The 13,080-nt window shown below is 41.2% G+C and overlaps 1 protein-coding gene across 3 annotated transcripts in view; it reads left to right on the top strand.

The window, feature by feature from the left end:
- FOXN2 (forkhead box N2) overlaps positions 1 to 6,861 on the top strand; it is a 31,539-nt gene extending 24,678 nt beyond the window's left edge. For all 3 annotated transcript variants that reach the window (XM_068675850.1, XM_068675848.1, XM_068675849.1), the window contains 2 exons: positions 1,705 to 1,773; positions 2,208 to 6,861. In XM_068675850.1, coding sequence (XP_068531951.1) covers positions 1,705 to 1,773; positions 2,208 to 2,725 — 587 coding nt within the window. In that variant the 3' untranslated portion in view covers positions 2,726 to 6,861. The remainder of the gene's footprint in view (positions 1 to 1,704; positions 1,774 to 2,207) is intronic.
- Positions 6,862 to 13,080: the final 6,219 nt, after the last annotated feature.

Below are 13,080 nucleotides of genomic sequence, written 5' to 3'. Positions count from 1 at the left end.
ATGTTAAAATGCCCCCAACAAAGCACGGCTTCAGCAGCAGCACAGACACCCCGCTCTCTGCTGGAGCTTCAGGTGGTTGAGACCAGAAGGTTGGGTTTAGTCTTCAGCCACAAAGCAGAAACACTGCTGGGCAGCAAAACCAAGGGTTTTAAAGGCAGCGCAGCCACCTGTCCCACAGCTGGTAACTACCACGTCTCCAAACAGAGGCTTCGTCTGGGCCGTGGTGGCAGGGAGGAATCCTTTGCTGCTGCAGTGACTATTTCTTTGGGGATGCTAGTGTGCAGAACCACTATTTGTAGGTTGCAGTGCTTCATTAATGCCTCCCATTACTCATCAGTTTATCAAAATGTTATTTATATACTGGCATCATTTATTAAAAGGAAAAATATGTGATAGCAAGTAAGAAATCACACTATTTCACCTTCTGATTACAACAGTGGAGCAAAGTAACTGTCCATATCTTATTTCATATGGAAATATTTTTTTATTTGTTTTTAATTTTTATTTCATCAGTTGTACTATAAATAGTAAATCATGACCTACGACTTGTCAACTCAGTGTATCTCTGCTGCCAAAAAAAAAAAGAGAATAAAAGAAGTGCAAGTGCAGTGGAATAGAGCTTGAAGGATGTTGATTTTAAAACGATAGAAAGTGAAGACAGTGGGGAATGTGGATATTTTGTAGTCTGTGCTGGAAGCAGCAGATCCGTCAGTTTACTATGTTGATGGAAGGTGACAGGGTGTTCTTCAAATTTCTCCTCAAATGGGGTCAGGTTAGTAAAAATTAGGTAAGATAAGAAAATCAAATGGACAGTTCTGCAGTCCCCCTCAAATTCAGTAACAAGGCAGGGGGACTGCCATTGAAAATGAGATGGCTGATGTTTCACTTCAGCAACTCCTGCCTCAGTGGTAGCTGAACAGGATGGAGAGACGGTTCCACTTACTGCTGACGCTTCCTAGCACGGTGTCTTCCAGCTCAGCTTCTCCACCTCTTGGAGGTTGAAGTAATCCACTCAGTGCAGCAAAGGATAGCGTTTTATGGCAGTGTTTGTCACCACAGCTAAAGGCACCGCTGTTCATTTAGATCTTTCTCAAGTGCCTGTTTATTATGTAGATCTCCATGCCTTCTAGATGGAGCGGTTCTGTGCCATCTCCCCCTTTGTCTTCTCTGTGTGTTCCGTTTCACATGTTAGTGTGAAAAATAATGCAAAGAGAGCTCTTTGTGCTGAGGTTGTAGAAAAGAAGTGTGCTGAGTTAATGCTGCATTTAACTACATGCTTCAGCCTTGCATATTCATGGAGTGAGGGTATGAAGCTGATGATTAGGTGCTTTGCTTTGCCGTATGTATAATCTTTCTCTTTAAACTGTCATAGATAAAAGCCACTTGTTGCTAATAACATCTCATATGGACATCTAAGTAATGGTGCTGATTCTTGTCTTCAGCTGTGGCTGAGTGCAGTGTGAGGTTATCATAAATGTGATACCTGACCCTTCTGCAGCCATACTGCTCGTATGATGCCCCTCTTGGATCGCCGTGTCTTAACTTTGTACTGTGTAGGAGTCAAGCTCTATTTGAATTCTTACACATTTTCCCACTGCTCATTACTGTAGGCCAGCATATGCAGATAGATATTCTTTGCATATTCTACACACCTCATTTTGTCAGTATTACCTGAGTTGTAACATTTTTGCTTCTCCTTCACAGAATCTGATATTGATGCCGCTACTGCGATGATGCTGTTGAATACTTCCATTGAACAAGGGATGCTAGACTGTAAGCACAAGCCATTTTACTGTTTTCTTTCCTCTACCTAGAAGCTATATGTTTGCTTTAAAGTTTCACTAAATGAATGTGGTCTAGCTTGCAGATAGTAAGAGCAGCCAAGAAGCATTTTTGATTATTCTTTCTGCTACCCTTACAGTTTTACAGAACCACTTTCTCTTTTTTCCTTTTTTTTTTTTTCAAAATTCTTCCCCTATCCTTTTTGTACCAGATGCTAAGAAGATTTTCTCTGTTTCTTCAGCTTTTATTTGTGATTAGTTGAGGACCATTGTCCTCTGTGGGTGACAGTAACACAGGCATGTTACAACTCTTACATGCTCACTTTCAGCTTACCCTTTGCAGTCAGTCATCCAAAATGTGGTATGTTCTTTGTTTAGGCCATCTCATGGGAGTACATGCTTACTGATTGCTTTTGTTTTTAATAGGTGAGAAAGCTCAGCCTCTGAAGACACCTAAGAAGAGAAGCTACGGCAGCGCATTTAATCCTTCCAGTTCGATAAATTTGCAAGAAAATGATTCTGCAGCCACCAATATTGATCCAAAGGAGGATCACAATTACAGCGCTAGCAGCATGGGTTCGCAGCGCTGTGCATCTAGGTCCAGTGTGTCTTCCTTGTCCTCTGTCGATGAGGTATATGAATTTATCTCCAAGAACAGCCATGCTGGAAGCGATGGCAGTGAAGGATTTCACAGCGAAGTGGATACAGACGTTGACTATGAAGATGATCCTCTTGGAGACAGTGGCTATGCATCACAACCTTGTGTAGATACCTCTGAGAAAAGTCAGCCCAGCAACAAAGCACTCAAGGAGTTATGTCAAGAAATTGATGAGGAGTTGAAAGAAGCAGCAGGGTCTCTGCTCCACCTTGCTGGCATCCGAACGTGCTTGGGTTCCTTAATAAGTACTGCAAAGACCCACAGTCACAAGCAAAGGAAAAAATAGTCTGTTTGTCAATGTTGAATATATACATATATTTTTTTTAATTGTGGCAATACTCTTCTACTTTTACCCTTCGCAAGGGAGATCAAAGCCATAAGAGGACTCATTGCTTTTTTATTTTTGGCGCTAACTGTAATTTAGCCATTTATTTTTAAATCACTGCCTAAAAAGAAAGAAAAAAAAATAATTTAATCTTCTCAGATTAGAAGAGATGCATGACTTGTGAAAACCTGAAAGCATACTTCTTAATGATCACTTTTTTCCTTTTTTTTCTTTTTAATAGTTTTTTTCCAGATTATGTTTGCTCAGATGCACATTGTGGATCATATTGACATCTCTGCTGGCCCCATGTGCAGAGGTGAATTTTGCCCTGTCTGAGGGCTCCGACTTCCACGTCAAGAATTAAAGAGGAGGAGAAAAAAAGAAAGGGAAATAAAATGTTCTTGCCTCAGTTGCTTCCTCCCGCTTGCCCTCTCTTTGTTTTTCTGCCACAGGTTTTGATGAAAATGCTGGTGAGGCAGTTCCTAGGGTCTGCAGATTTCAGCCCACCCAGTAAAGTGGCTGAAAAACTGCAGCACTCCCGGAGCTGCTTTCACAAGACGCTGAGTGCCCCCAGGCAAGGAGTATAACCCTTCCTGGCAGAGCGGGTAAAGGGTAGCTGAGGTGGGTACCACCTTCTGCTTTCTTTTTCTTTCCTGCTGCACCCCTACCACCACCTTGCTGCATGCAGGTCAGATTCCTGAAGGGAACCAGCTTTTTCTTGTCATCTTGAGACAAATTGTCTTGGGGGGTGGCAGGAGGAGGGGTCATTTCACACCTGCCTTGGGTGCAGCCAGTGGTGAAAGCTGCCATTTGCCAAGCTTGGTGTTGCCCTGGTGTTACTGCCACTGCTGAGTACTTCTGCTAACGCAGCCGTTACGTTTTGCTGCTGTCCCACTGCCACACCAACCCTCCTGCTCCCCACTGACAGAGATGGGTTCAGAGAATAAAGAACACAGCAGCTTGTCCTTTTTAAAATGCGCCAGAGGCAGAGGTTTCAGGTGGCTAGGCTGTGAACAACTGCTGGAAGAGCTCTTTACCCCCCCTAATCTGAAACCAAGTAGAATAGCTTCCTTTTGAATTAGTGAACCCGAACTTGCATTTTGGGAGTCTTTGGCTGTCTCTACCCTCTGTGTCCCAGATCACCGTGCCTTGTGCTCTGTGAGTCCTTTTAGCCTCCTGCCACATGCAGTGCATCTAACAAGCAAGGCTAGCCTTTGGCCTCTGGATGTAAGTCGTAACTCAGGAGGACCTCTCTGTTTTGGGAAGGAATTCCTTCACAACTCATTTTTGCAATAAAAGAATCTCTTTAGAGTTCCCAGACATCTTTTGGCCAAAAATGCTTTAGTGGTATTATGAACTTTTTTTCCTCGTTTATATTTTTAATTTTAAAATAAGTGATGATTGATGATTTTTTTTAAGGTTTTCTGTTCAATGATGGGTATGCAGTTCTGTTGGAGTGGGTTTTAACAGTACTGTAAGTATAAGGATGCCTTAAGTATGTTTCAGAATCGTAGAAGACTATAAAAGGTCATCTTTCCTGTTCCGGAAAGGTAGAGTGATGTGGCGTAGTTTTTAGCTAACACATTAAGCTATTGTTTCCAGCAGGTGTTGGGCAAACAAAGCCAGTTAAGAATTAGAAGTAGGAAACCAATGTCCGCTGTTTTGGTTGTTGAAGACAGTGCTGGACTCAGCCAAAAGTTAACTTTTCCCTAGTGGAGTGTTTTTCTGGCTCTTTGGAGGCCTTCTATAGATCAGTGTTTTTTTCTTATTTGTCAATCTTTCCATGAGTACTGCCATAAACTGTCTCCTTTAAATATGAATACAGCCGTGCTGCTGAAGGGCTGTTGCTCTGAGGGCCTGGTTCAGTGCCTCTTGAAGACAATAGTGGTGCTCCCACTGATTTCATGGCTGTTGGATCAAGCCTGAAATACGCGAGGTTCTTTTGTAGCATGTTTTGGAATTAAAAGCCAACTTTTTTTTTAAGCACAAACACTAGAAAAGGTCTTTTTTCCCCCTCCCCAATCAATTACTTCAGTTTTAAGAATGAATTGTTTTATTTCTTGAAAGGGAAGAGAAGTGCTCTGATGCATTCCTGCTTCGTGTGAACACCCATTAGTCTAATACCCGTAACAGGACACTGTTTGTACAGATGTGTATGTCTTCTGGATATCACAAGTGGTGCATTAGCCGATTAGATCTGATATTGGATGTGTTACTGGTGGATAGTACGGGAAAACTCGCTATTTAAAAGAAGTTTAAATGCAGTGGTTCGTAGGATTTTTGGATGTGGAGATGTGAATGCTTGTTGGAACTGCTTTTTGCTCACAGTTTGCTTTTGTATCTTGATGGAATACTGTAAAGGGCAGAGCGTGTCGATGCAGAAAATGAGGATTCAGCTACGCAGAGATCACAGTAGCAGGCTGCAATTCTGCTCAGTGCCATGATTTCAGTGGGGTGCTATTGAAGGTGGGTGCCATATAGGTCATGCTGGCTTTGGGTGCAGCTTTTCTCTTAACTTCCAATAAAAGCTGGATCAAGATCCAGGTACTCTGGAAACTGTGGTCATACTCAGCTCCATGGCTTGGGTTTGTTTTGAATTATTATTTTTTTTTTTTTGCTTTGGATAACATCTGAGAACGTTAATATTTCTAGGAGCGTGGCTGAAGCTGGTGATAATGGCTTCAGCCTTACGGAAGGTATGGGACTGAGAGGCTGCCAATGCATTTAATGACCACGTGCAATGAGCAATAACCCCGTGCTAATAAACAGTTAACAGTGAAAGCTGCATCCATCCCTACAGCCCAAGAGAACTGAAAGTCTGGCAGGGGAAGTCACGCACCCCACGCTCTCCGTGCTTTGATGGGGAGGGCAGCGGCTCTGTGCACCTGATGTGCTGCACCACGTTTTTCCCCTGCCATTCCCTGCACATTTTTGCAGGCAGCAGCTGCCAGCTCGGCTGTGGAGCAGCCCCTCTTTGTAGTCGGAGACCAGCTGCTGTTCCTTTCACTTTCGTAGCTAGAACTGGGTTTGGGTTTGTTTGCCACCTGAGTTAAGGAGCCTGGTGTATATAGTATAAATGGAATATAATTAAAAGTTATTTTGACTGTTGGGGTTTGTTTCTTTTTTTAGTGACCTATGTAAAATGTTCATGCCAATGGTCAACTCAGATATACTTTAGCAGCAGTGAAAAGGCAACAAAAGTATTGGTGAACCACATTCAATCCTTTAAATACAGTGGAGAAGTGTGTGAGACTGGTGTACAAGGGAGGCTGCTCTGCTTTGGGTAAATTCTGATGTGAATACTGTACAAACCTGTACTGGTCTTTCAGACTCAAATGCTAAATTATTGCTTTTGTAAAAGTTGCATCAAATGTTTTCAAATCCGACTTTAAAATGGAAGTTGCGTGGTTTGCAACTTCATATCAGATGGAAAAGTAAAAGCTTTGGTTAAAGCCAACTACACTCATACATGTTAATAATGGTGTAGTCAAAATATTTATTGAAAAGAAAAGGTAGAATATTTTAAATGTTGCACCTGCCATTATATCTTAAAGCACATTCTTCACAGCTACCAGTGCCATTATCGTCTGTTTTATAAATGTACATTTCTTCAAACTAAAAAGTGCATAATTAAAAGTATTATGTTGCTGCCATATAGTGATATAAAACATTTTATAATTGCCATTTCATTGTAACTATTATTTATTTAAAAGTGAATTGTAAGAATGCTTTCTGATCAAATGAACCAGAGTTGTTTTTAAAATGTTCCCGTTAGCTTGTTTCTAATGTAGCATAAGCAATGTCCTTGGGTTTGTTTAGAATAATTTTGCCAGTAGGTGACCAATTCTAACCCTTTTTCCTCCAGTTTAGTCCTTTACCCATTTTAAAGAATATTTACAGAAGTTTAGTTTTTTGTATGCTAATCTCTGTTAATTAAAATGTTTATAAAGTTTATTTTTACCAAAGAGATGCAATTCATTATGACAAAATATTGCAGAATAAACTTTGTTTTATAACATTTGTGACTTTTCTGCCCACATTTTTCATTCAGATGATCAAAGGGGCTTTTATAAAATAAACGGCATTACAAACAGAAAGCACTGTGTTATCTCTTTATCAACACCTCTTGGTATTGGTCTCAGTGTTCTGAGAGACCTGTGTTCCCCTTTCAATCTTACACAAAACCGGGTTAGTTTGGGGGAAAAAAAAAAGGCAAAAAAAAATAAAATAATGTAATTCATTCATTCTTGCCTTGGTTTAGAACATTGTGTGCATGTGGGAGTAATCTGTATGGTAACGGGACCTTATCAATTCAGCGCAGGATTTGCTTTCGGACAAGTTCATCCGAAACTGGCCCATAGTATTTGAAGTATATCCTATTAAGGCCAAGATTTAGTGGAACTCGAGGAACATTTTGACATCTTTGAAATTGCAGGAATACTGCTGTATACCTTTTGCCCTCCTGTGAGACACATCTTACTGGGTTTGTTTGCTTTTTTGCAAAACAAATATCTGTTTTTTTTTCCTGATGAAGTACCTGTGATTTTTTACTTCTGTATCAACACCACTGCAGCTACGTTGCTTGTGTGATAACTCAAAGATAGCAGGGCCGTATGGAATGGATAATTTAAAGAACATATCCCTCGATAAAGAAAGCTACATAGTTCTCATTTGTGTTTTTTTTTTTTTTGTTTTTTTTTGTTTTTTTTTCAGTACTTTAGATATTTGTTTACTTTTATTTAGCTATGATTTATGGGGTCTGTTGCATCTTTATACATTAGACCTTATGGAAAGCATAGAGGTGGCAAGAACCTCCTCTTCACCAGCAGGAATGAAGTGCTTGCCATCCCATTCTCCCCTTGTCTCTGCTTGTCTACCAGGAGAATTATCCAGAATTATCTGGAAGCAGAATTCCTTCATTTCAGTGTAGTCCATGCTGAGGTTAATTTTCCTGGGCAAAAGCTAGGTTAACCCCTTAACGCTGCTGTAAAGCCTGAGGCTGCACGGTGAGGAGAGCAGGAGCAAGAGGAGTGATTCTAGCAAATTGTGGAAGAGTGGGTCTACATCTCGTGGGCTGAGTCCATCTTGCAGGTGACAACATCAGAGCGGGGAAACAGGATGTGATATGATGCTTTTACCTCTTAAAAGCCAATATTAGCGTCACTGTCCTATTTTTATTCTTATTTTTTAACAGCTAGTGTCACTGAGTGAGTTTCTGTAGGATCTGGTGCAAATACAACAGTTTTTATTGCAGTATTTGAAATCTATATGCTAGATTTTAACTAAAACTTACCTTCCGCGCCGTACCATTTAGAATCTAAACCACAAATTGCAGAATATATATGCACTGCTGGTGTCTTTGATGTAGTGTTCATCTTAATATACTGGTAATAGAATGACTGCTCTAATTAGTCCAGACAAAATCACAGCTAAGTATCATGTACAAATGACATCTTTCTAATTGTTATTCACTACATTGTGTTAAGAGAGCCTTTAGTTCATTGTTAAATGTCCCAGGAGTGTTTTCTTCTGTTACGGCTTCGCTGGGAATTGCCCTTTGTCTGGAACCACAACTCTTGAGCTAAAGCATTAACTGAAGCAATTAGCCAGTTATGCCAGCTGTATTTTAAGGACATTTGTTCACTTAATAGATCAGATTTATTTTTAACAACGAGAGGCTAAATTTGTCACAGAATATGCTAATACTCTCCTAGATCTTGAGCTTCCAAATACCTGTAGGTGTTCTTAATGAGTACTCTGAGTAAATACATGTAATGGTGAACATCTGGCATGCTTAATTACATAGGAGTATTAGTAGAAGTCCAGCAATATTACTGTGAAGTTTCTCAGCATAATTGCAACATAGAATCTCATCTGTTTTTACCTCTGCTTGAATTTTTTAGTCTTCAGATCGGCCGGTTTTCTTGTTCCCCCTGCTCTTCAAGAAGGATCTCCTGAAAGCTACCTGCTCCTACAGTTACAAACTTCTTGGAGCTCATATAAGATTATTAACTATCCTCTGCCGGCATTTGTGTAAAGAGCGTCATTAAATGTGTGAGTGTTTATTTTCCCATTGCATCAATACAAAAGCAACCATGCCCCTTGTTAATGCTCTTGAGTTACGAAACAAACCAAGATTACTCGGTTTCTGCTGTGAGGACAGGATCTGCATTCCTCTTAAACACCCTTCTCGTTCTTTAGCTTAATTCCCGTTTGAACTCAGCACACTGGCACATGCATGAGGAACTGTAGACACTCTTCGAAAATGCCACTGCTTTTTGTGATCTGGCCTTAACACTTCCCTGCCTTCGCAGCACCACTTCTTGCCTGGTGTGTTCTAGCCTATTAATGGCCCTGATTTATCCTGTTACCAACTTGTGTGTCTGTATCTTTGTTCTCCTGTGTTACTTCCAAACCGTGATGCCTCAGGCAACAGAAAAGGTTGGTAGTTTGGGGCCTGGAACTCCATTTAATGAGATGTCCCAATCCTTCACGATCTGTCCTTGTAACCTTTCTGCTCACTAGAAAAGCTCCCTTTTGGCACAGCTGTCTTAGGCTGTACTTTAACCAGTTCCTCTTTCTCCCAGTGGTCTGCAATGACAGGGACTAGTAAAAGCACTTAAAAATTAGTGGCTTTATATCAAATGTTTCCCAAAGTACAAACAGTGTGAGCCTAATGCAGTTCTTTCGTCTAGCAAATAAAGGAAAAAAGACAAGCTGTTTCAGCCATGATATGTATTTCATAAATGCACATTGATCCGTTCAGTTTGCAGTTATCTACAGGGTTGTGTTTTCTGTTTTAAACATAAGGGACAAAGCTGCCTTTGTCTTGTGTCCTAATAGCAGACCCTGCATTTGCCATCATCGCACTTAATCTGAATCATCTGAATGACTACCTTCAGCCAAAGGCTTCTCTGTGCTCCTTCAACACCCAGAGAAAGACATCCCATTTCTTAACATTTCATGTGTTTAGCTGAGTTTTGCTTTTTTGCTGGTTGTCATAATTTCTGTTTCCATAGTTTCTTGACTGCCCAAGATCTAATAGGCAGCACACTAGACTGGATTGAATGCACAGTTTTTGCATCCATTCCTAAAAAGGTGGCAGTAATTAATTACTTGGGGGTTTTCAAGCCTACAGATGCAGTTTGGTCCCTGCCAGACCAACATCAGAAGCACTAAGGAGTTGATGTGCTTTTTGGCTGGCAGTCAGGTGCTTGAAAGTCAATAGATAACCTCTATCAACCTCTATGCAACATTACTTTTAAAAGTCATCATGCCTCAAAGGCTTTTTTTGATTTAATTAAATTGGTATTTTGGTCCAGTAGGACCTCAGTTGTTTTAAATGGTCAGCTCAGCTCAGCTAACCAAATTTTCAGTTATTTTCAGGAAGGGTACATTTTCTCCTCTCTTGTAAGCTTTATGCATTTTTTTTTTTAATGCTGGTGGTGGATGCTATGTTCTTAATACCCAGTGTGACCTCCGCAAATTACAGACATTTTCCTTTTCTTTTCTTTTGCTTACGAATGATTTGAAAAGATTACAAATCCACCTGTTGGGTTTGACGGTGGTGCACTTGCCCCAACACCCCGCTGCTGCTGTTTTGCACGAAGAGTGCGAGCCCTTCCTCGAGGCAGGCAACGCGGTGCTGCAGCCGAGCCATTTCAAAAGAAAAGCCAGATGTCCCCTTAGATGTCCAAGGGGCTGCACAGCTACCAGAGCTGAGTGCATTTGTGCTGCATTCTACCTTAAGAAAATGCTGCTGCTGTGCTTCATGATGTCACCTTGACCCAATGGCAACCCATTTTCCGTGCGCACGGCGGGAGCTCCCCAGAGAAGCATCGCTGAGTGACAGCAGCATCCCATGCAGCCGCTGCTAAGCAACAAGATTCAGCTTTCAGCAGGATCTAATTTTAAAGTATTTAACCCTAGATCTGTCAAGGCTCGTTATTTCCAATGGGGTTGTTAATCACTACTTGTTGGCGTCCTAAGAATTCCAGGCTTCGGAAATACCTTGGTTCTGGTGGCGTCGCTGCTTTATTTATAACACGCAGCACCTCACAGCCAGGAGAAGCACGAGCACCTGGGGTAGATCTTGGTATGAAATTTCATTTTGGTGCTGATCTGTGCACAGAAGTAGTGGCTACGGTTGGGGTGGGAAACAGAGCTTTGTCATTCTGCGAATCTGCTTTCCTTTGCTGGCTTGCACAAGTGGCTTGCGCCTACCTTCTCTCTAAGGAATACTATTTTTTGAATGAATCAATGCTTATGGATGTGTAGGTGCCCATAATACTGAGGCTTTAATTTTTAGTGGTATTATGTGTCCTCCTCCCATTAGCTGAATTTCATTGAGGTTAAGTAGCCTGTCTTCTTATTTAGAACCATTCCAATGAAGTGCTCTCATTTTGAAATGTGTTTATTTATTTATTTATTTTATACTGGGAAAGTAACTCTCTTAAAAGATTACAAAGAACATTTACAGATCATTATGAAGTGCCAATTCCTTTTTTTTATACATTTTATTTCTGTCTAAAGTGTAGAGGCCTGAAAGCCTACTCATATTTTACAAAAAATGGAAGTATTTCTAACTGTGCCATTCCTTGATTAATTAATACATATCTCCTTGAACGTGCACTCCCGTTTGCTGCTAGCTTCTTAAAGGCATGTGATATTTTACTCAGCTGAAAAAATACTGCTTCTACTGTTCAGTATCAGAGCCATGAAGAGAAGAAAAAAAAATTGAAGACTGCACACACACACACACACAGAGAAATTCATAAAACATAGTAAAACACAAAGAAAAAAAAAGGATTGGGTCATTTATATTTTTTAAAAAGCTAATACAGGCCATCTCAGCCTTGCAAACTCCCCTCAGATTCTTCTTCCTCCTATTGTTAAGATTCAGAACTGACCCCGTTTGCTCCTCGTGCTGTTTCTCCTTTCCAGTTCATACTAACACACACAGACAAACCTGTCCCTGCCACAGCGCTTTCTCCAGCAGGCAGTTTGATCATAACGCACCCCTGCTGCCTTTCCATCCTCCTGGGGTGTCCCTATTCTGTTTCCTCAAGTCCACGTTTCCCATCCCTGCCTGTGATGAACAAATAATTATTTATTATGCTCTCCTTTTGCACTGTGTTGTGCCTTCTTTTTGTGCAGTGTCAGTGATGAACCCTGCTCCCCTGTCCTCCATGTCTCTTCTTTTTCCACACGAGTTTTTATGTACCGAAGACCTGGTTTTGGCTCATTCCAAAAGCCCAAATTATTTTTGGAGATGCCGTATTTTTATAAAAGTGCTCATGAACAGGAGCAGTTCTGATAAAAATATTCCCTAAATTACTAGTAAATCTGCCAGATTTCTCTCCTTTCTCTGCTCATGTGTCTGTCTCTGTGGGATTTAGAAAATTAAGACAAGACCATGCAATTTTTGCTACAGCTAACAGCTCCTGGCTTGTTGATGTCACTCACATGGGGGAGTAGGGCCTGCTCCCAAAGGCTTGCAAGTCTTTGTCCACAACTAGTATACAGGAAAGGGTGTTGACTTCTCACTTCACAGTCTTCATAATGCTCCTTCTCAGTTCTTTTATTTTTCTCTGTGAAACCGGTTAACTCTCTGGAAATAATGTACATTGTCTTTATTTTTCTTTCTTCAGTAAACGTGCAAGAGTCTAGAATTCAAGTGCAAGTGGTCTTATTTGTTAAACTTTTGTTATGTTTAGCAGTCCATACTGATATCAGTCCTTCAGGCTCTTTTCACAGAATCACAGAATCACCTAGGTTGGAAGAGACCTCCAAGATCACCGAGCCCAACCTCTGACCTAACACTAACCAGTCCCCCACTAAACCATGTCACTAAGCTCTACATCTAAACGTCTTTTAAAGACCTCCGGGGATGGTGACTCAATGCCAGGACAAGAGGCAATAGGAACAAAGAGGAACACAGGAGGTTCTGTCTGAGCATCAGGAAGCATTTTTTTTTTTTTTTTCCAGAACAGGCTGCCCAGAGATGTTGTGGAGTTTCTCTCCTTGGAGATGTTCAAAAGCAACCTGGATGTGGTCCTGGACAACCTGCTCAAGGTGTCCCTGCCTGAGCAGGAGGGCCGGGCCAGATGGCCTCCAGAGGCCCCTTCCAACTTTAACCTTCCTGTGATTCTGTGAAACAACAGCAAGGATTTGCTGTGAAGACACAAAAGTCGCTGCTGTTGCACCCAGGGCTGGGATGGGCTGTACTGCACTGGAGCCCATCTCCAGGGAGAAGAGTTTGAAAGATGTGAAGAAAACTTGCACAAGCTGCAAAGTCAGCTCGGAATTATCACAGG

Source organism: Anas acuta, chromosome 3 (genome assembly GCF_963932015.1).
Source record: "Anas acuta chromosome 3, bAnaAcu1.1, whole genome shotgun sequence".
NCBI classification, from domain to species: domain Eukaryota; kingdom Metazoa; phylum Chordata; class Aves; order Anseriformes; family Anatidae; genus Anas; species Anas acuta.
Note: the sequence above shows the minus strand (reverse complement) of the source record. Positions and strands in the feature narration are given on the sequence as shown.